The following is a 23,229-nucleotide window of genomic DNA, read 5'->3' on the forward strand; positions in this document are numbered from 1 at the left end:
TCGCGCGCACCAGCGACGGAGAGGCTGAAAGGGGGGACTCTCCTTTTTTTTAAATAAAACGACGACGACGGCCACAATTGAACCGACAACCCCTCCGCCAGCCTCCTTGGGAAAGAAAGCCAAGCGGACCCGAGCTGCCTCCTCCCACATCTCGCCCTCCATCCCTCCTCCAATGAAGAAGAGTTTTATCCTGGAGTGAAGGAAGGGGGGGGGGGAGGAGAAAGAGAGAGATTGGGGTTTTTGGTTGGGGGGGGGTAGGAAGGAAGGGGCGGCGCTTTCTCCTCTCCTTCACCCTGGCGTGCTAGCAGGCTTGCCGTCTTTTGTTAATAGAAAGAAAGAAAAATTATTTAATAGAACCGACGGGGAAAATGGCGAACGACTCTCCTGCGAAAAGTCTGGGGGAGATAGACCTCTCCTCCTTACGGGTGAGTGCGGCTGGAGGTTGGCTGGCTTGGGTGGGTGGGGGACTGGCTGGCTAAGCGGGGCGCTGGCAGGCGACCCCTCGTTCCCTCTCCTCGCTCGCTCGTCTTTTCTGCCTCCCGCTGGCCACACAAAGCGGGAGACGTCTCCCCTGGCGTGGCTTTTGTTGTTCGCAGCTGGGTTGAGGGGGGGGGGTGAAAGAAAAGCGGGGTGGAGAGGGAGAGAGAGTTGGGGGGTTGCGTTGCTGGGGAAAAGAAGCTCCGGGGTTTGCAAGGGGGGGTGGTCGCGGTTGCTTGCTGCGGCTGAGGAGGCGCCCTTCGTCCGGCTGGCTGGTTTGTCATCGCCCCGTTTTGTTCCTTAGAGCTTATGGAGAGGGGAGAGAGAGAGATGAGTTCAGTCTTGGGCTGCTTTCCTTTGTTTGCATGTATTGGCATGTGCGTGGAAAATCAGGGCGCAACAGCTGTACAGCCAAACAATCCCCTCCAGACAGTGGCGTTTTTGGGGGGCGGGTGGGTGCGCCGATGGTGATTTCTTATCCATATAACCCTTCTTTTTTCTCTTATCTTCTCCCCCTCCCTTCTCCACACCTTTATTGTGTAGGACCCTGCTGGGATTTTTGAGCTGGTGGAAGTGGTTGGAAATGGCACATATGGTCAAGTTTATAAGGTTTGTGTCAAGAATTTCATTTCCTTCAAAATAAAAACACACACACACATCTTTCTCTTGCACAGCCTTGATGCTGGCTGGCCACCCTGCTTTGCAAACAAAAGTTAAGGGGAAGTAAATCTCTGGTGGCTTTGTGACACAGCTGTCAAGCTCTGCTGTTTCCTCCCTCAATGAACCTTTTGGGTTCTGAAGAACCCACTGAGTTAGCTTGTTGCTGCCCCCAAAATGAGGATCCAAGAAGCTTTTAAATCTTGTCTTCTCCTTCACAACCATCCAGTCTTGTTTGTTCAGTCGGCCCTGTCAGTATGCTGATATGTGATGGTGGGGAAATTGGGGGTGTTCCTGCCTTTATTGACAATAGTCAGATAGGTTTTTTGGTGGGGAGAATGTCACTCGCTTTCTTTGTTATGGGTCCTTCCAAGGCGTGTTAAGATGTGGAGACTGGCATCACATTACCTCCAGTGTCTTTTAACTCTGTAAGAGGGTGTGGATGTAAAGGGGTGGGGTGAATCAGGGTAAAAAGAGCAGGGAATGTTATTGTATGTCTGGAGAGCAGAAGATCAGAATTCACAGAATAACCTGTTTGACGAGCAAATGATTTGGGGAGAAGCTCACACACAGAGGAAACAATTGTTGGATACTGAGAGATGTTGCTGTTTTCAAAGGCTAGGTGTGAAGGGAAGATAACAGCCCCCCCTCCCCCCAAAGTCTGTTATATAAAGGAAACCAATATTGAGATTTCATGGCTGTGTAATGTTTAGTCACCCATATGACTAAATTTTTCATTGTACATTTTACATGAGTAAAGGATGGCCAAGCCTAAGGAAGGTTTGTAAGAAAAGATAGGAAGGTTTGCTTCTTGTTTGGTGTGCACCCAAGTCTAATAAGCCTGTCTTCCAACTTCTCCAAAGGGCTCCTTATCACAATAGAGTTCCAGTACATGACCAGTTGTGGGTCCCCATCTTGTGTACATTCAGTGCAAAAAGTAGAGTATGTGTCTTTGTGTGTCCGTAATGGGGAACCTGTGGCTCTACAGATACTGGTGGACTTGGCAACTCCCATCAGCCCCAGTCCAGTGTGATAAATGGCCAGGGATGCATCTAGAGGGCCACAGTTTCCCCATTCTTTGTTTACATGCTGGTTCCAACATGGGAATGGCCTTCTTTTGATGTGTGGTGTCCTTGGTATTTCTCTTTGGTTTTACAATGATCTACAAGCTGTATTTTGTAAGAAGATTGTTGGCTGGATGAGCGGTAGTGATATGAAGTAGCTTTGATCTTGCTGTAAACAAAAGGAGTTAGTCCTATGCAATGTTAAAACGACTTTAAAACATGTCTACGTTTGAGGCTGATTTATAGCTGACCCTTTGAAACAGTTTCATAATGATTCCCCCCCCCTGCAATTTCTTTGCTTGTGAAGCTTATATATCACATTGGGTGTGTCCTCTTCCTGCTACCCCATAGAAGGGAGCTCAGTTGTGTGAATTTAGAATCTCTTGTAAATAAAACGAATAGAAAATAAGTCAATTAATTTGACAATGCTTTCAGCTAAATAAAATGTTTCATGAGTTGACTATAGGCTGACTGATTACAGTTTTACTATTTATTTTTTGCTTGGGTGCCATTCCAGTGTGAATGAAAATAGTAGCTAATCACTCCAGGGTCCCATAATATTTACAAAAGGTGTCTGACTACATCATGTAAACAGAGGGCTTCGTTATTGCCAGTAGTGTATTGCCAGTATATACAATGGAGAGAAATGTGATTGTGGAATACCTCTGCTAGAGATAACTATGTTTTGGTAAGTTGCATGCACACATAGGATCAAAGTGGTGTAATCCCAAATGTGCATGTGCCACTATTGCTTCAAAGACATTATGTGATGTAACATCCTGTTGCTTTTTTTTTTTATTGGTATGGCAAAAAATACCCATTTGGCTGCATGGGTGGGGTTCTTCTTACCTATCCAATCACTGCTCAGGTTTGGGAACTGGACAATATCCAAAGTGATGGAATTTAGTTAATAGTTGAATAACTGGTAAGAGATCCTAAGATAACAAGCAACTTCAAGATGAAATCGTATTACAAAGCTGTCTTTGGGAGCAGTCCTTGGAGTTAAAGCCCTGTGACCAAATTGGTAGATGCTTACAGAATTTAGCTGGTGGTAAACCAGTACTTTGAATCCTTCAGGGTATGCCCAGATCTCTGTTTCACACCACACTTGCTGTGCTACTGATAATTTTAATTTTGGGGCCTTTGTCTTGATATGATAAATATCAGTTGAGCTGAAAATTGGGGACATAGTGAAGCAACTACAACTTATGTATTGAACTATGCATGAAAATCAGAGTAATATTAATGTTGCCTTTCTTTGTTTTGTCTTAATTATATTGTGTATAACTTTTTGCTTCATGGTTTGTTGGGACAGCACAATAGCTTAAGTATTCTTGTTTTGTATATTGCCCTAAGATATGAAAGAAGTGAAGCAACCATGTGCAAATAGTTAGTGTTAAGGTTTAAGGTTTTCTCTTTTATAGGAACTTCTCCACAGATAATGGCAAAGGAAGCTATGTAGTAAATCTTTAAAAGTACGTATGTCAATTCATGCTAAGGCATGTGTATGAGATGTTCAAGGCCAGCCTTACCATTGATGTCATTGTTGACGTCAAAGAGATACACTAGTATGCAGTTTATTGGTTCATCTATGGCCCTCCAGATGTTTTTTCAAACCCCATTGGCCTCAGCCAGCATGGCCAAGAATGATGGGAGTTGTAGTCAGCAACATCTGGAGGGTCAAAGATGCACCAGCCCTCACATCTGTTTACAAATGTGTCTTGGTGCGGCTGGGGAGAGCCACTTAGAGTAGTTTTTTAAAATGAGCATGAAAATGAAATGACAGGTTACATTGTTGTCCAAACAACCCTCTAGGTTAAGCAAGTAAAATGTTGTTGTTTTAAAGCTATTTTAAAAATAGAAAATTTAGAGTTTAAAGGAAAGCAGTAGTTGGGAACCTCCCACAGACGTTTGACGTCTTTTGTGCAGCAAATAGTTAAAAGTCTGGCAGAAGTACAATGAATAAAGCTATTTGGGATAAGATAAAATTTGTCTCGAAAGCAGGGTATTGTTAGAATGTCAAAAAGGAACCACTCTTCCCTGAGTTGAGGTCAACTGATTGTCAGCTAAATGGCATGTACAGACTTGCCCACTGGTGTTCATTCTCTTATTGGAGAATGAGGAGCTGAAATGTTCTGCTGTGTGCATGTTCTTTCCTGTGTTTACATTGTGTAGTCTGCCTGATCCTTAAGAGACAATAGGCTGTTTCACATCTATTTTGTTCTAATGTTGGGCATGTTGAACTAGCACTGGATGGTAGTACGAAATTCGCTGTATAAAATTAGCTAAATTGATTTGGACTTGGCATAGACATTGCCTGTGGTTGTGTTTGTTTGTTTCTGTCTGCCTCTTTTGCTAACAAACTCTCTATTGAAGTGCTCCAAGACGATAAAGTAGAATCTGAATTTTGCAATCACCAATATGGGAATGAAACTTGTGAACAATGCAACGCCAGCTTAGCAATTCTCTATGGAGTACCTTTAAATAAGATTATAGGCACCTAACTGTGCTTGACAAAACTATTGCCAATGGCTTAAGCAGTGCAAGTACCTCTGGTGCAGAACACCTTGACCATACTTGTTAGTTTGCTTATGAATCACAACAGTCTAAAAAAATCTGTACTTATTTGTGTGGGCTGAATGCACATTCGTGCATAAAAGGTAACAACTTGAGTTGGGGCTGCATGAACTTCTGTGTTTTGTTCAACTCTGTGAAGTGTTTTATAGCAGAATGATTCATTCTTGGCGGGACATTAATTCGTTAATTGCAATTATAAAATGAAAAAGTGCTAGCAATATACTGGGGCACTTGTAAGAACAGCTGACTACTGTTTTCTCCTCTCTTCATCATATATCTCAGTGGGGCTCTTTCCACAACCCTAAGAGGTGTTCTGTATTGTGCTATTGCCCGTTCCTGTTTTGGGGGTCTTTGGTTTCATTGAGAGGCAGAGGACACTTGACAACTATCTGCCCATACAGGCTGCATCGAGCCACTTCTGGAAATCTTGTGGAAGTTTTGTCCTCATTTCCAATGTTGTTCACAGGAAAAACAACAACCATTCATTCGGAAAACCTTTTGGATTGCAATTTCCCAGCATGCTCGTGTGATGAAATTTGGGGCAGTATCCCAGCACACAGTTCTTTCTTGCCATTTAAAATTGCGGGTGACATGGCGCTATGTTGATCAAGAAGCCACAGTTCCATAGAAGCAACGTGAGAAACGGGGATGGATGTGCTAGCTTTATAACCAAGAAAGCTAACACAATAAACCCTATGTCTGAATGCAGCCATCATGTTTACAAGCATGAAGAGCTCCTTTTGAATTGCCTGAAAACTCTTGGCAGTTCCTGCCCCCAGTTGCCTGCTCCCTGTCCACTGCCACCCTGAGGAAAAAAGTTGCCCCTGCTGTGGTTGTATGCTTCCTAGGGTGAATGGAATTGTGTTAGCACTTAAACTTTTCTGTTTGGTATAGATGAGCGTCAAACTGCACCTCTGCTGTGTACACTGGAGAGATTCTAATTCTTCCTTTGTGAGTTAGGCTCAATTTATTTTGGGTGATTAACAAATCAAGTACTCTGAGCTAGTGGGGTGATTGTGTGTGTTTGCTTCAGTGGCTATAAATTTGGAGGGAATAGTTTGACAATGATGGCAAGGCGTGCTCTGCAAAAAAGACAATTGAGGGAACGATGATTGATTGCGCACTCTCTTTTAAAGCGCGGAAATAAAAATCGAGCCCTACAGAGAAAATGTGTCATTCCAAAAACCAGCTGCTGTAAATACTTCTCATGTGCGTTCGGAGACCCCAGCACACGCTAATGATTAGAAAGTAATTGGCATGTTAGGTTTGAGCTATAACAGGAAATGTGCCGTTTGAATCGGGGATGACTCTCCCAGGTTCTCATGACTGCTGCTTTCTAGAAGCCTTGTGAGAGTTAATTCATAGTGAAGGCATCTTTTGTTTGATTCATATTTCAGCTTTCCAAAGTTACATGTAAATTATGCATATTGCCTAAGTTCTGGCCCATACAGGAGTGATGTAATAGGGGATGGCTTACATGCTGATGTGAAAATAATCTGAGGCCTGTGAAAATAATTTCCCTCGCCAAGATAAATCCATTGTTACTTCAGTAAATATGGTTTAAGGAAGCCTTGGCCATTGCCGAATAACTACTTTATCCTTTGTGTCCCTGTAGTAAAAAAAGAGAGTCATTTGTGACTTCACATCATTTTGCTGAACATGGGAAAGAAATCCTATTCTTTACTGGTGAGCCACTATTGGTGAGGTCACTTGCTCTTGGGAAATAAGCCAGACCAGTTTCTCAAAAGTATGCACTGTGCTTTATACTTTCTCAAGAATTTGGCACTGGACTGCTTGATTATTTTTTGGGGGATGGATTACTTCTGCATAGTTTGCATACATGTGCCTATGAGATGAGACTATTATTATTATTATTATTATTATTATTATTATTATTATTATTACTATATTTTATTTTATTTCCCCCCACCCTTTTCTCCTAATCATGAACAGCTAAAGGATTGCCACAAAGACCTGTAATATGCTCTGCAGTCAGGTAGTACAAAATAGATAGCTCAGTCAGTAGAGCATGAGACTCCTAATCTCAGGGGTCATGGGTTCTAGTCCCACGTTGGGCAAAAGGATTCTGTATTGCAGGGAGTTGGACTGGAATGACACTCATGGTTCCTTCCAATTCTACAATTCTATGATCCTATAATACATTCTCAGTAGAAGCCCCCCATTTATGGAGTTCCCCCCAAAAGCTGGCATTGACTTTTGTCACTAGCTGCAGACCTGTAGGCCTATATTTGCCCAGGCCTTCTGGATGGTTTGCAACTGTGTTAAATCTGCTGCGATAAAAATATTTGCAATGTTTTGTCATTGTTTTGTGTTTTGTTTTGTTAAGATTGTTTTAATGTTTTTATGACTTTGTGACCTGTTCTTCACAATGAAGAGTGGGCTACAGTTAATACTTTATTAAACATGTAACAAATAATAAAAGCAATATAGCTTCTTCCTTGTATGCTTCAAAATAATGTGAATGAGATACAGAGAAGCTAGGGGTTATTAAGGTGTTTTGTGAGCGTTATTTTAATGTAACTGGCTAAGGGTAGGTTAAACAAATGGAGCCCACTAATTACACTTCTATCCTTCAGTTCATAGCTTGCTACCTTAGCACAGACTGTGGGAGCTTAGACTTTGGAATCTTCTAATTCAGGAAATGGAAGGAAGAAGTAACAGAAAAGTACTTAGTGCTAAGTAAAAAAATACGCCTTGTGGTGGTGAATGGAGCATAGGAAAAATACAAACACAGGATGAAAAATGGCTAAGTGGAATTCTCAGTAGGCAAACAATTTTGTATCCATTCACAACAAAATGCTTGGGCATCAGATGCAGCCAATAAAACATGCACGTTGGGTTTTACCAGTTTTTATCCCCCCTCCTTCCCGGGGTTGCAGTATGGAGCTTCAAACTGAACATTGTGGGGGTAGGAAGTCAAGTGTGGTGTAAGCTAACATGTTCCTTGGTGTATTATTCTGATATGTTGCTTCGGGTGTCATTTAAAAGCACACATAAAATGCACACTTTCCCACTATTGGTTATCAAGGTGGCTTAATTAAATAAGATGAAAAGTGATCAGAAGTGAATCCAGTGGCTGCAAAGAGAGCAAAGACCACTTTAAGGCAGCAGTAGGGGACATAGCAAGCAAGAATGAAACAACCCTCTTAAGCAGAATTCAGCTGGAAGGCATGAAAATAATAAAATACTGTTTAGGAACCAGGCAAAGACGGTTAGTATAGATGCCATGAGAATATTTTGAGGAGGGGGGTTGCAGAGGTGTGTCAGTAATGGCGGTGGTGGGGTATCTCGGGCCTGTTGGGTGGGGTACCTCCCCTCCAAAAGGTGGTGCTATGGTCTAAACCACTGAGCCTCTTGGGCATGCCGATTGGAAGGTCGAATCACTGCAACAGGATGAGCTCCTGTTGTCCCAGCTCCTGCCAACCTAGCAGTTCAAAAGCACTCCAGTGCAAGTAGATAAATAGGTACCGCTGCGACGGGAAGGTAAACTGTGTTTCCGTGCGCTCTGGTTTCCGTCATGGTGTTCCATTGCGCCAGAAGTGGTTTAGTCATGCTGGCCACATGACCCGGAAAGCTGTTTGTAGACAAACATCGGCACCCTCGGCCTGAAAGCGAGGTGAGCGCCGCAACCCCATAGTAGCCTTTGACTGGACTTAACCGTCCAGGGGTCCTTTACCTATTACCTCCCTCCCCTCCAGCCCCCCCCCCATTTCTCTCTGCCACACTCCTCACTGGCCCCTGCTTTGCACTCTTTCTTTTTGCATTTCTGGAGTATGCCTCTTGCTTGCCTGGTTGGAGGATAGAGAAGGATGTGCGAGTGTGCGGAGAAACTAGTTTACTCTACCTAAGTTCAAAATCTTCCCACTTCTGCCTTTGGCTTTGTCCACTACTGGCCCTGGCTCCTGACAGGTTGCCCAAAGGAGTTGGTTCTCGGGCTGAGAAAAGTTTCATATTAAATCTACCTCCTCTCTAAGGGCAGGGGAACTTGAGAAGGGCATCCAAGTACATGGATGACCACTGGATTGTTAATGCCACTTTTCGCTGGACTAACTTCAGTGGTAACAAGCTCAGTGCCTTTTGCACCAAACATGATACAGTGGTATTACAACGGTGAATAAAAATAGAAGCGCTGGTTTTTTAATCGCCTGATTGCTGTGCAAACAAAGGAGGCTGCAGGTTGCAAGCTTTATTAATTGTGGCGTAATTTGCCTGGTCTTGCAAGCTGAGAAATTGGTGTTTTAGAAGGTTTTCTTGAGAAACCCATTGCATCCTCAGCTGGACTTCCTGTAAGCCCAGGAAGCTACCTATGGAGCACCTGACAACTGTTTGCTTGTTGATGCTTAAAAATAGCCCAGTTCACCCATCTCATTAAAATGTATTTAAAAATGAATGATGATTTACTACATGGACAAGCAGCCTGCTGCTGCATACTGTTTAAGAGTCCCCACTCTGGTCCTTCCCCACCATGCTGGGGACAAAACAAACTGTCGGCTGGTTGTGTGTGACTTTGTGACCAGCTCTCCTAGTTTTGTTACAGAAGTACTGGGTTCGTACGTAGCACAAAGCCAGCCTCAGTTTTCTTTCATTCCCAGTGCAGCAAAAGCAGGAAGGGACATTAAATCATTATTTTTAACTATGGTTTGTTGCGATATGTGAACCAGACTGGCGTACAGAGCCAGTGCAACAACCATCAAGCTAATAGAGCTGCTGAATCAAATTGTGCATTATAAGTGTTCACTTAAACATCAGAAATGAAGGACCCTAAAAGACCCTTCCCCCAGGAAGAGTGTTGCATTATGTTGGACTTACCCGCAGGAAGTGGGACGCGGGTGGCGCTGTGGTCTAAACCACTGAGCCTCTTGGGCTTGCCGATCAGAAGGTCGGCGGTTCGAATCCTCGCGACAGGGTGAGCTCTCGTTGCTTGGTCCCAGCTCCTGCCAACCTAGCAGTTGGAAAGCACGCCAAAAAATGAAAGTAGATAAATAGGTACTGCTCCGGTGGGAAGGTAAACGGCATTTCCGTGGGCTGTTCTAGTTTCGGTGTTCCGTTGCGCCAGAAGCAGCTTAGTCATGCTGGCCACATGACCCGGAAAAACTGTCTGCGGACAAACACTAGCTCCCTTGGCCTGTAAAGCGAGATGAGTGCTGCAATCCCAGAGTCATCTGCGACTGGACCTAACTGTCAGGGGTCCTTTACCTTTTACCTTTAAAAGATCCTTCACTCAGGAAGAGTGTTGCATTATGTTGGACTTGCCTGCAGGAATATAGAAATGAGGACTATTTATTTTTGATAAATGGGCATGTGCCAGTTTTGCTGTTGTGTACCCAAAGCATGCCATGTTACCATTGACTTACCATCTTACAGTGTTGATCAGCAGCACCTGCTATTGCTTCAGGTATAACCATGATGTGGTCATGTATGATGAGTGAAGTGGCAGCTGAAGTTTTGGGTCCCAATAATAATAGATGTTGGCTGCTTCTGTTTTGTAGATGGTTTCAGATCCATGCTTATACCTGTAAGGTTTCAGAAGGAAAACCAGCTGGGAACCCACTTGCTACTTGAAAAATCTCAGAAACTATTTGTTACTCTTCTGTTGCAAGTGGTGGGTGGTCATCCCCCAATAACTTAAGCAGTCATGTCAGGAAAGAATGGTAGAATCCTGAAATGAAAACTTATATACCCATAATAAACCAATATAGAAAGTAGATTTCCTGTGTGTTCTTTCTGCATGTTATAGCATAACATTTTATAAGTCTGAGGTTCTAATGGTGATAGATATGGTTTTGTTGGGTTGGACAAGGCTAACAGATTGAGGTTGAATCCTGACAAGACAGAAGTACTGTTTTGGGGGGACAGGAGGAGGGCAGGTGAGGATTCCCTAGTCCTGAATGGGGTAACTGTGCCCTTGAAGGACCAGGTGCGCAGCCTGGGAGTCATTTTGGACTCACAGCTGTCCATGGAGCCGCAGGTTAATTCTGCGTCAAGGGCAGCTGTCTACCAGCTCCACCTGGTACGCATGCTGAGACCCTACCTGCCCGCGGACTGTCTCACCAGAGTGGTGCATGCTCTGGTTATCTCCCGCTTGGACTACTACAATGCGCTCTACATGGGGCAACCTTTGAAGGTGACCCGGAAACTGCAATTAATCCAGAATGTGGCAGCTAGACTGGTGACTGGGAGTAGCCGCTGGGACCACATAACACCGGTACTGAGAGATCTACATTGGCTCCCAGTACGTTTCCGAGCACAATTCAAAGTGTTGGTGCTGACCTTTAAAGCCCTAAACGGCCTCGGTCCTGTATACCTGAAGGAGCGTCTCCACCCCCATCATTCAGCCTGGACACTGAGATCCAGCGCCGAGGGCCTTCTGTTGGTTCCCTCACTGCGAGAAGCAAAGCTACAGGGAACCAGGCAGAAGGCCTTCTCGGTAGTGGCACCCGCCCTGTGGAACTCCCTCCCATCAGATGTCAAAGAGATAGACAAATACCAGACATTTAGAGGACATCTGAAGGCAGCCCTGTTTAGAGAAGCTTTTAATGTATTTGATTTTTGTTGGAAGTTGCCCACAGTGGCTGGGGAAATCCAGCCAGATGGGCGGGGTACAAATAATAATAATAATAATAATAATAATAATAATAATAATAATAATAATAATAATTAATAATAAAAATTAATAATAAAATAACCCTAGCTTCGCTACCCTAGTTCATTTAGCTCTGAATGAGTGCTGGGCTTTTGTTTTCCTCCCTACTGACTTTGGTGCTTTGATCCTGGTCTCCTTAAACCATAGTTTCTGTTATGTTCAGAACAGGGAAACTGTGGTTTTAATATTGGTGTTGATTCCGGTGAGGGAACCCCAGTTCACAACCACAATTGAACCACAACCACCCAATTCAGGAATAATGGAAAAGTCTGGTTTGAAAGGACTAGAGCTGAAATCCTGAAACAAATGCATGAAGGAGAGTGGGAAGTGTCTTCTTTCTTTGGTAATCACTCGTAGCCGAGTAAGATTGTCTTCCTGAACATGGTTTTAACCGTGAGTCTGTAAGTGACCGTGGAGGCCAATTCTGGGTCCACACGTCCTTCCACAGTGGGGACATTGGTTCCCGGATGGGAGTTGATCATGGTGAGGGTTTGCCAAGCGTGCCTTCCTCTCAGCACATTTCTCCCTTTCGTTCTGAGTTCCAAGCGTCTTCAAAGTCCACGACACCTTTGGTAAAGGCTGTTCTCCAATTGGAGCGCTTTCAGGCCTGTGTTTCCCAATTGTCAGTGTTTATACATTTTTTTATATTTGCCTTAAGAGAGTCTTTAAACCTCTTTTGTTGACGACCAGCATTATGCTTTCCATTTCAGAATAGAGTAGTTGCTTTGGAAGATGCAGGCAAGACACTGTGGTTTATTAAGCCAGGGATGAAATGTCCAAACTGGTCCATTGTATGGATGGAACCCTTAAAAAGATCATTGTTTGTGTAATACTCACGTTGATTCACTTTTAGAATTAGAGAAGGTTGATAGTGACAGAGCACATGTTTTCCATACAGTAGATTATACATTCAGTCTGTGACATACTGGTTTTTTTTTAGTGTTTGCCCCCACCCCCAATCAACCATGGAATCAGTCTTGACTTTTTAGAAGCCAAAAAAATCCTGATTGTGATATTTTTAATCTGCATCCTTTCAGAATGGACCAAAAAAGTGTCACATACTTATTTATATTTACCTTTACCTTTTACCTATTCATATACTTGCTGGTCTGTAATATAGGAATATCTATGCCTGAGATGTATGTACAGTCATACATTGGAAGTCGAATGGAATCCATTTCAGAAGTCCGTTTGACTTCCAAAACATTCAGAAACCAAAGCGCGGCTTCAGGTTGGCTGCAGGAAGCTAGCTCCTGCAGCCAATCGGAAGTCTCAGAAGCCCCATTGGATGTTTGGCTTCCAAAAATAGTTAGCAAACCGGAACAGTCACTTCCGGATTTGCGGCGTTCAGGAACTAAGTTGTTCGAAAACCCAGGTACGACTGTATAGGGATGTCAATAAAGTAATGGAAATGCTGCCTTTGATTGCAGAGGGGTGGACACATTCTTGTTGTCATAATCTCAGCAAACCCCTTGAGAGGTCTGGTGATGCAATGCATTTCCATAATGTATCTTCAAGACTACAAAGCTTAATTGCAGTTCTCTGTGATCCTCTAAAGACAATTGCAATGCTGTGTTATTTACTGTACAGTACTTTTAACATTCGGAAAATGGGTGATAGAACAAGGACGGCACTGAGATGTCTGCTCATTAACTTGCAAATCTTTTTGTCTAGGTTGGGCAAATCCTAGGAGTATACAACATTTCAACATTCAATCACAAGGGTTTCTTCCTTCTATGTTAGGGAGAATAAAAAAAAATTAAAATTAAAATGCTTAAGTGAATGAAACCTAAGAAATGGTATACTTGTGGGGTAGAAGAAGCAGAAAAAATGTCCCTGAATCGGTGTGTATGGTAAAAAGCGTGTTTGCATCATCCTAGGAACAAGATTGTTTCTTCCTTTATCAGTTTTTGAATCTTAACTTGGTGCCTGTGCATGGATGTAGGATCTAGATTAAAATTGCAATGGTTAGCAAAAGGTGACTTGATTTTTTTAAAACCCCTCTTCAGAGATCTGCAGACCCCTGTGTGGAGAGTTTACCTGGCTGCTAAAGGCTGTAAATCTATGCATACTTACTTAGGATAAGCCCCATTGAATTCGGTACAACTTCTTTTGAGTAAACACGTTTAGGATTATATTGAACAAACAGGATGATGGGTGCCTGGCAGTTAGAATATTTTTCCTAGCTTGTGATAAGCTTCCAAATATTTATTTCCTAGATAAACTTTAACTCTACCGTGCCTTTGCCTTTTTTAAAAGCTAAAATCTGCTCAATAGCGACACCCTTTTAGATGTAAGTAAATATTTATATTGGCTCATATATAGATACTTAGTTATAAATCTGTTAACTTTTCACAATCCCACCCCCCCCCTTCTGATGCTTGAAGGACCATGCTACGGCATACTTTAATCAAATAAATCTGTCTTTTAAAATCATGGTTAATACACTTTTTTTTTTGTTCACTGCAGAAGTACTCCCCCCCCACCCCAAGGGCAATACTTTGTATAACTTCAGCATTTCAAAAGCATATCTTTTAAAGAATGCTTTAAAATTACATATTTTTTCCTGCCTTACCACAATGGCTCAGGATGTATTAAGATGTAAAGCAGAACAGATTAAAATCTAAAGCAGTAAAATACCACAAAATCTGAAAAAGGGTTCAAATACTATTCTTTTCTGGAAGAAATCTGTGCTAGGACTCTAGAGTGAATTTTTCTTTTCTTTTTTGGAGGGTGGGGAAGCAGTTCCATAGCTGGGAACACAATCAAGTGCTGAGTTTCATGATCATGCTATTCTGACCCTGCACAGATGGAAAAACGTGTGTGTGCTCTTGATTCACTTTAGAGGTCGGTGGGAAGGGAAGGTGGGGGTGGCAGCAGCGTTCAAAATTCTTCAGGCGCCAGGAGCATTACGCACCTGACTGCCAGCCACTTGCAACCAAGTGCAGATGCCCAGACACCAGGATGGTGCTTGACGTCTCCAGCATTTGGAGGTGCATGCCTGCGGATCCTTGGATCCTGACTGTTTTCACACACTACACAAAATACCCAGTAGAATTCCTATCCGTGATATTTTATCCGCACAATCAGAATGGATTTCAGGAACCAAAAAGTCATATTGAAAAATACAACTTTTGAGCCCTCTGCCCCCAAAATGGCAACTAGGCATTCCATTTTGGGGTCTGTAATTCTGGTTTAAGGAGCCATTTGGTGCCTAACTTACACAGTGGTACCTTGGTTCCTGAACAAATCGGCTCCCGAACGCCGCAAACCTGGAAGCCGAAAGCCGAAAGTCCGACGCGGCTTCCGATTGAGTGCAGGAAGCTCGTGCAGCCAATCGGAAGGTGCGCCTTGGTTTTCGAACAGTTTCAGGAGTCGAATGGACTCCTGGAATGGATTAAGTTCGAGAACCAAGGTACCACTGTACACCTGAGTTTCTAACACTGGGAGGCAGTTGCTCTTGGGTAGCTATGGGTAAACATTTTGAGCGTGGCAATAGATTTCAGCCCTGTTCTTCAATTTCCTAGCGTTGTTGTTCCATGAAATCGTCTAAAGAGGTTCTGTTCCTGATGCCCCCAAGTGAAGTGAAACAAGTGGTTGCTAGGGAGGTGGCCTTTTCAGTAGTGGCACCCTGTTTGTGGAACGCCGTTCCCTGAGAGGCTTGTTTTATAGTCAACAGGTGAGGGCATCCTTATTTTCTTGAGGCATTAAATATAAAAGTATTTTCTAAAGTGTTCTAACCACTCTCGTATCTGCTTTTATTCTCTCCTGTATGCTGGAAATTGTTTTGTTGAGATGTATTTGAATTGTGTTTATCCCTTTATGAGCTGCAAAGCCATTCAGAGAACAGTGTCATTGGGCAGTTTTATCTAGTAGTAACTCAGTGCCGGGAAGTAAAGTTCTTGATGTTTTCGAAATAAAATACAAGATGCAGCTTCTACCTATGCATTCCATATTACGCCATCTGGTAAGTCACTTGGGGAATGCGTGGGAAAGAGAGTGGGAGTGGCTGGGAGACGAGTCTCGCTGTCTGTTTATATCTCAGTTGTATCTCTATATCCTGTCCTTTTCTTGGAGGAGTTGCTTAGCGCGCTTACATTGATTTATTGTACCTTTTGTGTCTATGCAGCCAGGCTTGTAAATGACCACTTGGCTAGTTCCTTTTGGCAAGTAAGCATTGCTTCTAGGTGACTAGACCCGGGAAGAATTCTAGAAGTTTTCTTCCAGGCTGGACTCATGTTTCATAAATTACTAACAAAACTCAATGTGTTTGTGATGTAGGCTAGTGTATTTTGTGTGTAGTCCCGTTCTCAAAGCTCCTTGCAACTATCTTGAGACATAAGTGTTCCACGCAAGTGAAAACAAAATAAAATAAAAAAATTCTTTCCAGTAGCACCTTGGAGACCAACTAAGTTTGTTCTAGGTATGAGCTTTCGTGTGCATGCACACTTCTTCAGATACACTGAAACTCAAGTGAGTTTTATGTCTGATTGGGGATTTGAACCTAGATAGCGCCTCCCTGGTTGACGCCTAATGCTTCAACTTCAACTGCATCGGCTTCGCCTACCACAAGTATAAAACTGGTAGCTTTTGCTTGTTGCCTGTCACTACAGGAGTGCCCTAAATAGCCAGCCCTTGGTCTTCCACTGTGAAAAAACCACCACATTGCCTCTACCTTAATTGCCCTCACTGGCATGCAGCCCACAATTTTGATACCACGTTCACACTTTTGCTGGTTCCCCCCAATTCGGAAAGTACAACCGAGTAGCTGCTCTGAAATGTGTGTGGCACAATCTTAAATTGGATAAGGTTTCAAATACCGTAACATAAATGTTCATTTTAAAAATTGCTTTTAATGATAGCATTTAATATTAAGTCATGCATAACATGCAGTGTATGCAGTACAGGCACCAACCATTTTGCGCGGGGACTCCCCTCCTGGCCCTTGTGCGCGTCGGCGGAGCATGCAAATGTGCCTGCTGTTCTGCCCCCGTTCTGCCCTCTTCTGGGTCCAAAAGGGACCCACGTGCCAGTGATCGCACATCGATTGGACACACCTAAAATGGTTGCCTCCTGTATGCACTTACAAATGAATGTACTCATACTATCTTTTCCTCTCTCTCCTCCAAAGCTGGTTGGCATAGCCAACACAGACACTTTAGGATCGAAGTTTGAAGGCTTATTGGGGAACCTCATAGCTTGCTTATGTGAACTTTTACATTAAAAAGAAAAAGAAAATGCAAGGGTTTCAAATAACACGTGTAAGCGTTTGCACTGTGCACAGTGCAGGCTATTAACTTATACCTGGTCAAGCTAGCACACTTTTTCTACTAGTTTAAACTAGGGTTCAGCAAACTTTTTCAGCAGGTGGCCGGTCCACTCTCCCTCAGACCTTGTAGGGGGCTGGACTATATTTTGGGGGGGGGAGAAATGAACGAATTCCTATGCCCCACAAATAATCCAGAGATACATTTGAAATAAAAAGACACATTCTACTCATGTAAAAACACACTGATTCCCAGACCGTCCGCAGGCTGGATTTAGAAGGCAATTGGGCCAGATCTGGCCCCTGGGCCTTAGTTTGCCTACCCATGGTTTAAACTGCTGCTAGCCCGTGTGTTTCTACTGTTGTCTTACATAGAAGAAAATAACAGAACCTTGCGAATACTTTCATTCTGGTACAGTACCTCCAAATCTATTGCAGACCTCTTTGGAATGCACTGAGTAACGTATTAATGAATACCTCGTTTAATAATAACTAATGGGGAAAGACACATGGAACTCAAAATAAATATAAAGTGAGATTATTAGAAACACTGGAGGAGGTTTTATGTTCCTTAGTTACATCTTCATGTGTTGATAGAACTAGACTGTGGGATGCGGGTGACGCTGTGGTCTAAACCACTGAGTCTCTTGGGCTGGCCAATTGGAAGGTTAGCGGTTCGAATCCGCTTGACAGTGGTGAGCTCTTGCTGCTCGGTCCTGCTCCTCCCAACTTAGCAGTTTGAAAGCACACCAGTGCAACTAGATAATTAGGTACTGCTGCTGTGGGAAGGTAAACGGTGTTTCTGTGCACTCTGGCGCTCGTCACAGTGTCCCGTTGCACCAGAAGCAGTTTAGTCATGCTGGTCACATAACCTGGGAAACTGTCTGTGGACAAATGCCAGCTCCCTCGGCCTGAAAAGTGAGATGGGCGCCGCACCCCATAGTTTCCTTTGACTGGAAGTAACCGTCCAGGGGTCCTTTACCTTTTTAGAATGAGACTGTCTTCTGGGAGCTCCCTAATACAGGGAATTTTTTTTCCCTCCTGTGTTTTTCCCCCCTTGTAAAAGAAATTGGAATTTGATGGGTAGGATGAATGCTTAACAAATGCAAGCAGGTGGTCATGGTTTTGTTTTGTTTTGTTATTCAACTTTGACGTGACAAGGAATGAAACCTTTTAATATTGAACTAACTAAAGTTTTGCTTCCAGGTTCAATGAACTTTATGAATGAGTGTTGTGGTGCTTTTAAGTGTATCTTTAAAATCTAAGCAATAACTTATTAGAAAAACAACATGCATAGAAACAGAGGGCAGTATCCAGTTTACCTCTAAATTTATATTTGGGGTTCTTCTCAGACCTCTGGAGCAGATTTGAGAAGGTTGTAGGAGGCACTCAGACTAGAGGAGAAGGAGGGAAGGTTCCTTTGGGCAGCCAGAGCTCTTTGCATTAATGAAAGGTCTTCTTTGGATGCTGCCCAGAGAGATTTCCCACTTAAATGCAGGAAGAGTTATGTGGTTTGGCTTCGTTCATTAAGTATATTGTTGTAGACCCTGATTTATGCATGTGCTGAATCACACACACATATACTTTGCTTAGGGACGTGGGTGGCGCTGTGGTCTAAACCACTGAGCCGCTTGGGCTTGCCGATCGGAAGGTTGGTGGTTCGAATCCCCGTGACAGGGTGAGCTCCTGATGCTCTGTCCAGCTCCTGCCAATCTAGCAGTTCGAAAGCACGCCAGTGCAAGTAGATAAATAGGTATCGCTGCGGCGGGAAGGTAAACAGCGTTTCCATGTGCTCTGTTTTCTGTCTCGGTGTTGCGTTGCTCCAGAAGCGGTTTATTCATGCCGGCCACATGACCCAGAAAGCTGTCTGTGGACAAAGGCCAGCTCCCTCAGGCCTCAGCCTGAAAGCAAGATGAGCGCTGCAACCCCATAGTTGCCTTTGACTGGACTTAGCCGTCATGGGGTCCTTCACCTTTTTTAAAAAACTGAAAGTAATATGTCCTCACAGTTGATGGCAATTCCAGAAATCAGCCCCTTTCCAAAGAAGCCATAAGTGTTTGGAGTGGAACTTTGAACGTCTTTAGTAATTTGCCATTTCTCCATAGGGCTGTTGATTTCATAGGGCTGTGTTTGATCAAACTCCCATTGTGTTGAACTAGCAGTATCAATGTCTACTGCCCTTTTGTTTGGGGATTTAAAACCAACTCTGGTTGATAGCAGTCAAATTAGGTTATTTCACACTGGGCTCTGTAGGATTCATCTCATTTGTCAGTGTCCCATGTTAATGTTGTCATAGCTGTCATCTAAATATTACAGAAGTGTTCTAGATAGTCAGGGTAATTCCTTAACTAAATGAGGCTGTTGCCCATCTGACTATTTATGACTGAAATCAGCGTAAGTGAAAGTGAGATGGGTGCCACAACCCTGTAGTCACCTTTGACTGTACTTAACTGTCCAGGGTCCTTTACCTTTACCTTATTCCTTGCTTAGTTATTTGGTTTTGTGAATACTTGGACACATCTTCCAAGATTGTGTCCTCCAAGTTGCATAGAAGGTACTAAGTTTACAATTGCCAAAGCTGTTTTGTAAATCAAACTTAGGAGAATTCATTTTTGGCAATTGTTGGCACAAGCTAAAAAAAGTATTGCTTTTAATGCCTTGTGAAAATATCCTGACTTCACTTTATCAGCAAGAAATCAATCCAAAATGGTTGCTTCTTATTACATAGTTATTGAGGAAGGAGCAGTATGTTCAGGACTTTTAAGATGAGACGTTTTATTGCCTTGTAAAATATATGTCAAGCCAGAGGGCTGCAGCTAATATTGATATTTTTACTTGTGCTTATTTTGCTTAAACCATGCGCAGACGTGTTTGACACCAGGTCTGTGGGACTTGAGTGGAGCTGTAGTTCTTAGTTTCAGGTGATACTGAAGCCTGTAGTTTTCAACATGCTTTGAGGGGGCAGGGATGGCTGTTATTTAATTGAGAGAGCCTTGATTAAAGTTCAGTAATTAAAATGTTTAAGTGTATGCCCTTCCCCAAAAATATTTTCAGGGAGCAGTTTCCCAACCCAGTATTACTGCATTGACTTTTATGTGCAAAGAGTTTATATAAAGATTTCCAGAAGAGGATAGTCTTGTCTGTCAACAGCTGGGGAAGAATACTTGCAAAATGGAACTTGACCCTACCGTCTTATCCCACACTCTGTCAGATCTACTTTGGGGATTACCCAAACCCTCTAAATCAGATTGTGGGGAGGAGGGGCACACAAAGGAGGAGAACGAGAGGGAGTTCTGTTGCAAGCCTTCTGCAGTGACTTTGTCCTGCCCGCTACCCAGAGATAGTTTGAGTTCTTGCCAGTAAATAAAGGCGAAGAAAAGAAAAATGTTAAACCAATTGTGCAAAACAATATGGAAGGCAGGACTCTTTTGGAGATGGCACACTTAAGCCAGTGGTAGATATTTGGGAAGAACAGCTGAGACTGCTGTGCAGAGATATGTCAACGGTATAACCCAGTTGCAGAGGAGCATCTATAAAAAGCACATATAGTTAATATTACTTGGATGGGGGCAAATATATTTGAATACCAGAAAGGATGGAGGCTCTTTGGGTGGGTGCTTCCCATGTCCATGTCAGTGTCCCATGTCAGTTGCCTGCCCTGGAAAGGCTTAAGCATCCTCTGAAGGAGCAACTACAAAGTTCAGGGGTGTTCCAGCTTTTTCATAAGAGGCCCATGTGGCCTGTGTGTTCAGAAGCACCATCCACCAGCTTCAGCTGATGCGATAGCTGCAGCAGTTTCTGCACCCGGATAGCTTACCCACTGTAGCCCAGACACTAACAACCTCAAGATTGGATTACTATTATGCGTTTCTATGTGGAGCCTTCAGAGGAGAGATTTCCACAAGCAGAGAGGCACCACAGGAAAGGCCTGTTCTTGTGTTGCCACCCTCCTGACCTCTCGTGGTGGAGGCACACAAAGAAGGACCTCATGATGATCTTGGGGTAGGTTCATATGGGGGAGAGGTGGTCCTTGAGGTATTACGGCCTTGAGCCACTTTGTAGGTCAAAACCAACACTTTGAATTGAGCACGGAAACTAATTGGCACAGTCGGGACAGGCTTTGTGTTACATGCTTAAACCATCTTGCGACAGTGAGAAACCTGGCAGCTGAATTCTACACTAGCTGAAGTTTCCGAACCGCCTTCAGAGGCAGCCCTTAATGCATTGCAGTAATATTACCTAGAGGTTACCAGACCATAAACGACAATAGTTAGGCTATCCCTGTCCTGATTGGGGCACAGCTGAGCCACCCACTGAAGCTGGTGGAAGGCATTCTGCACCACTGTAGCCTCCAGCGACAGCAACAGATCCAGAAGTACCCCCAAGCTACATACCTGCTCCTGCAGAAGGAGTGTAAGCCCGTGAAGAGCAGGCAACCTTCCAGCCATCCCATCCCATCCCATCCCCACCTCGGACAGCCGCTCCACAAGGATACCATGGTCGATAGTGTCAAACACCACTAAGAGGTTGAGGAGAATTAGCAGGGACACATTTTGTCTGTCTTTGTCCCAACAGAGGCTATCATATCTTAAGTATAATTCCATATATATTTAGTGCACATATTTTATATTGTATGCGAAAAGTAAACCTTGTTGTTTCAAGTTCCCCCTTCTATGGACCGTACATACACTGCATGCCAGCAACTATATACAGATCTTTTCAAGTATGTTTCTTCAGCTGTAGGCATTGACGGTGGGCAAGACATGCTTATGGGATCTTACTTGATTTTTGTTAGAATGCCGAGGTCTACCAACAAGAGCCAAATGCAAAATTGGCAAATATTGCATTATGGGAGTTGGAAAATAAGGCACTGTTATTTGTGCAAATCTGCAGGTCATTTCTGCACTTCTTTAAAAAGCAGCCAAACAAATCTTCAGCGCTGGCAGATTGTATGGGCTTTGTTTTGTGTAATGGAGACTTCTGAGCTTCTATGGAATATGCTGTAGACAAAAGCATGCTGAAATTGGCTTGGGACATGCACCTGAATTGCAACCGATGCCCTATTGGCTCCAACCAAATAGCTCTGGTAGCAATTAAGCATTACGTCAACAGGAATCCCATGGGACAATATGAATCGAACTGCCCGTCAGCAAACATCCAGTTTCATTAGCGGAATGTTTTCAGTCAGTCAGTCAGTTTTATTACGGCAAAAGCCAGCAGCACAGAAAACCATAAATCCAAACAGAGAAAAAAAATCAACAACAACATCACCAGAGATAAAACAATTACACAAGGAACTTTACTATGTGTTATTCAATAAAAGAGATTTACGCTTCTCAATAGCTAAAGTGCAGAATTTGGCGGAATGTTTTGAATGAAGTTGCTGTTGGGGCTTGCGTCTTTAATGGATTATGTCTACTGCACAAATGTATAATTTAAATATGTGAATGCCAGTTGGTGGGAGCACACAATGAAAAACTTGAGATAGAAAAGCAAGCTATAAATAATACATTTTTAACATATATAAATAGAAAGCACTGGATAGATCAGCGGGTAATGCGCCCAAATACTTCCATTAAATAAAAGCAGCATATACCAGATTAGGCTTTTGTGTATGTGTGTACGTTGAAGTGGATAATGTTAGCAATCCTTGATTCACTATGGTTTTTGTGCTGAAGTAAGATAATTGTGGCAAGTAATCATTTCCAGTGGCCATGCAGGCAGCTTTTGTAAGCCTTATCTTGATCATTTTTTTGCTTTTCAGCCTATCCATACATAATAACTTTTAATGTAGGTCAGTGGGCAAGTAAATTTTGTAGGCTGACTTGCAACGCTGCGTTTCTTTTTTGTATTTTTTTGTAATGTTTCCCCCGGTCCTATGTTAGTTTTTTTTTTTTTTTTGCTGCACTACATTTCTGTCTAGTATGCTGTTGCTGCTGCTAATTTTATTTACTGTTTCGTTTTATATGTTAGCTACTTTTTAGGGTTGCTTTGGGTGTGGAAGTTGATGGTTACAAATGATCAACATAAATAAACCCGTGAGGTACACGTTATCAAAAAAAAACGTGCTAGCGTGAATAGCTTGCAAATTGCATGGGGTGGCAGGGGGGAAGAAAAATCTAAAAGTAGAATGATGTGGGTAAAAGAAAGAGTCCAGACCAGGACAGAAGCAGCTGGTGGCAGACTACTGTGAGCCTAATGCTGACCTTCTCACCTGTAACCTCATTAAAGACAGCCAGGAAAACACAGCTGGAAACCTTTTGGCCTCTGGGTCAGCAGGCCCCAAAATTCTCACCGGGAGGCATTCCCTCTTTCACAGAAAATGTGGCAAACTCCTCATGGTGCTCAACTGAAGTAGTTGTAGAGGACTCAGAAATACTGGATAACTTGGTGTCATCAGCACCATGCTAAACCTCTTTCTTCCTTCTGGCCGTAATTATCAGGTAGCTGCCTCAGATGTAATCTTGTTTTAGTTGACTGCATCCTTCAGCGTCTTGTTGCCCTGTTCCGTATAACTGTAGATA

At 43.1% G+C, this 23,229-nt stretch overlaps 1 protein-coding gene across 8 annotated transcripts in view; it reads left to right on the forward strand.

Moving 5' to 3' along the window:
• The first annotated feature begins 242 nt into the window (after nucleotides 1-242).
• Nucleotides 243-23,229, forward strand: part of MAP4K4 (mitogen-activated protein kinase kinase kinase kinase 4) — a 132,319-nt gene continuing 109,332 nt past the window's right edge. For 5 of the 8 annotated variants that reach the window (XM_033147616.1, XM_033147620.1, XM_033147621.1 and 2 more), the window contains exons 1-2: nucleotides 244-425; nucleotides 1,021-1,086. In XM_033147616.1, coding sequence (XP_033003507.1) covers nucleotides 369-425; nucleotides 1,021-1,086 — 123 coding nt within the window. In that variant the 5' untranslated portion in view covers nucleotides 244-368. Of the gene's footprint in view, nucleotides 426-1,020; nucleotides 1,087-23,229 lie in introns of all 8 variants that reach the window. The other 3 variants (XM_033147617.1, XM_033147618.1, XM_033147624.1) reach the window with 2 other exon arrangements.

This window comes from Lacerta agilis, chromosome 4 (genome assembly GCF_009819535.1).
Source record: "Lacerta agilis isolate rLacAgi1 chromosome 4, rLacAgi1.pri, whole genome shotgun sequence".
Lineage (NCBI taxonomy): Eukaryota > Metazoa > Chordata > Lepidosauria > Squamata > Lacertidae > Lacerta > Lacerta agilis.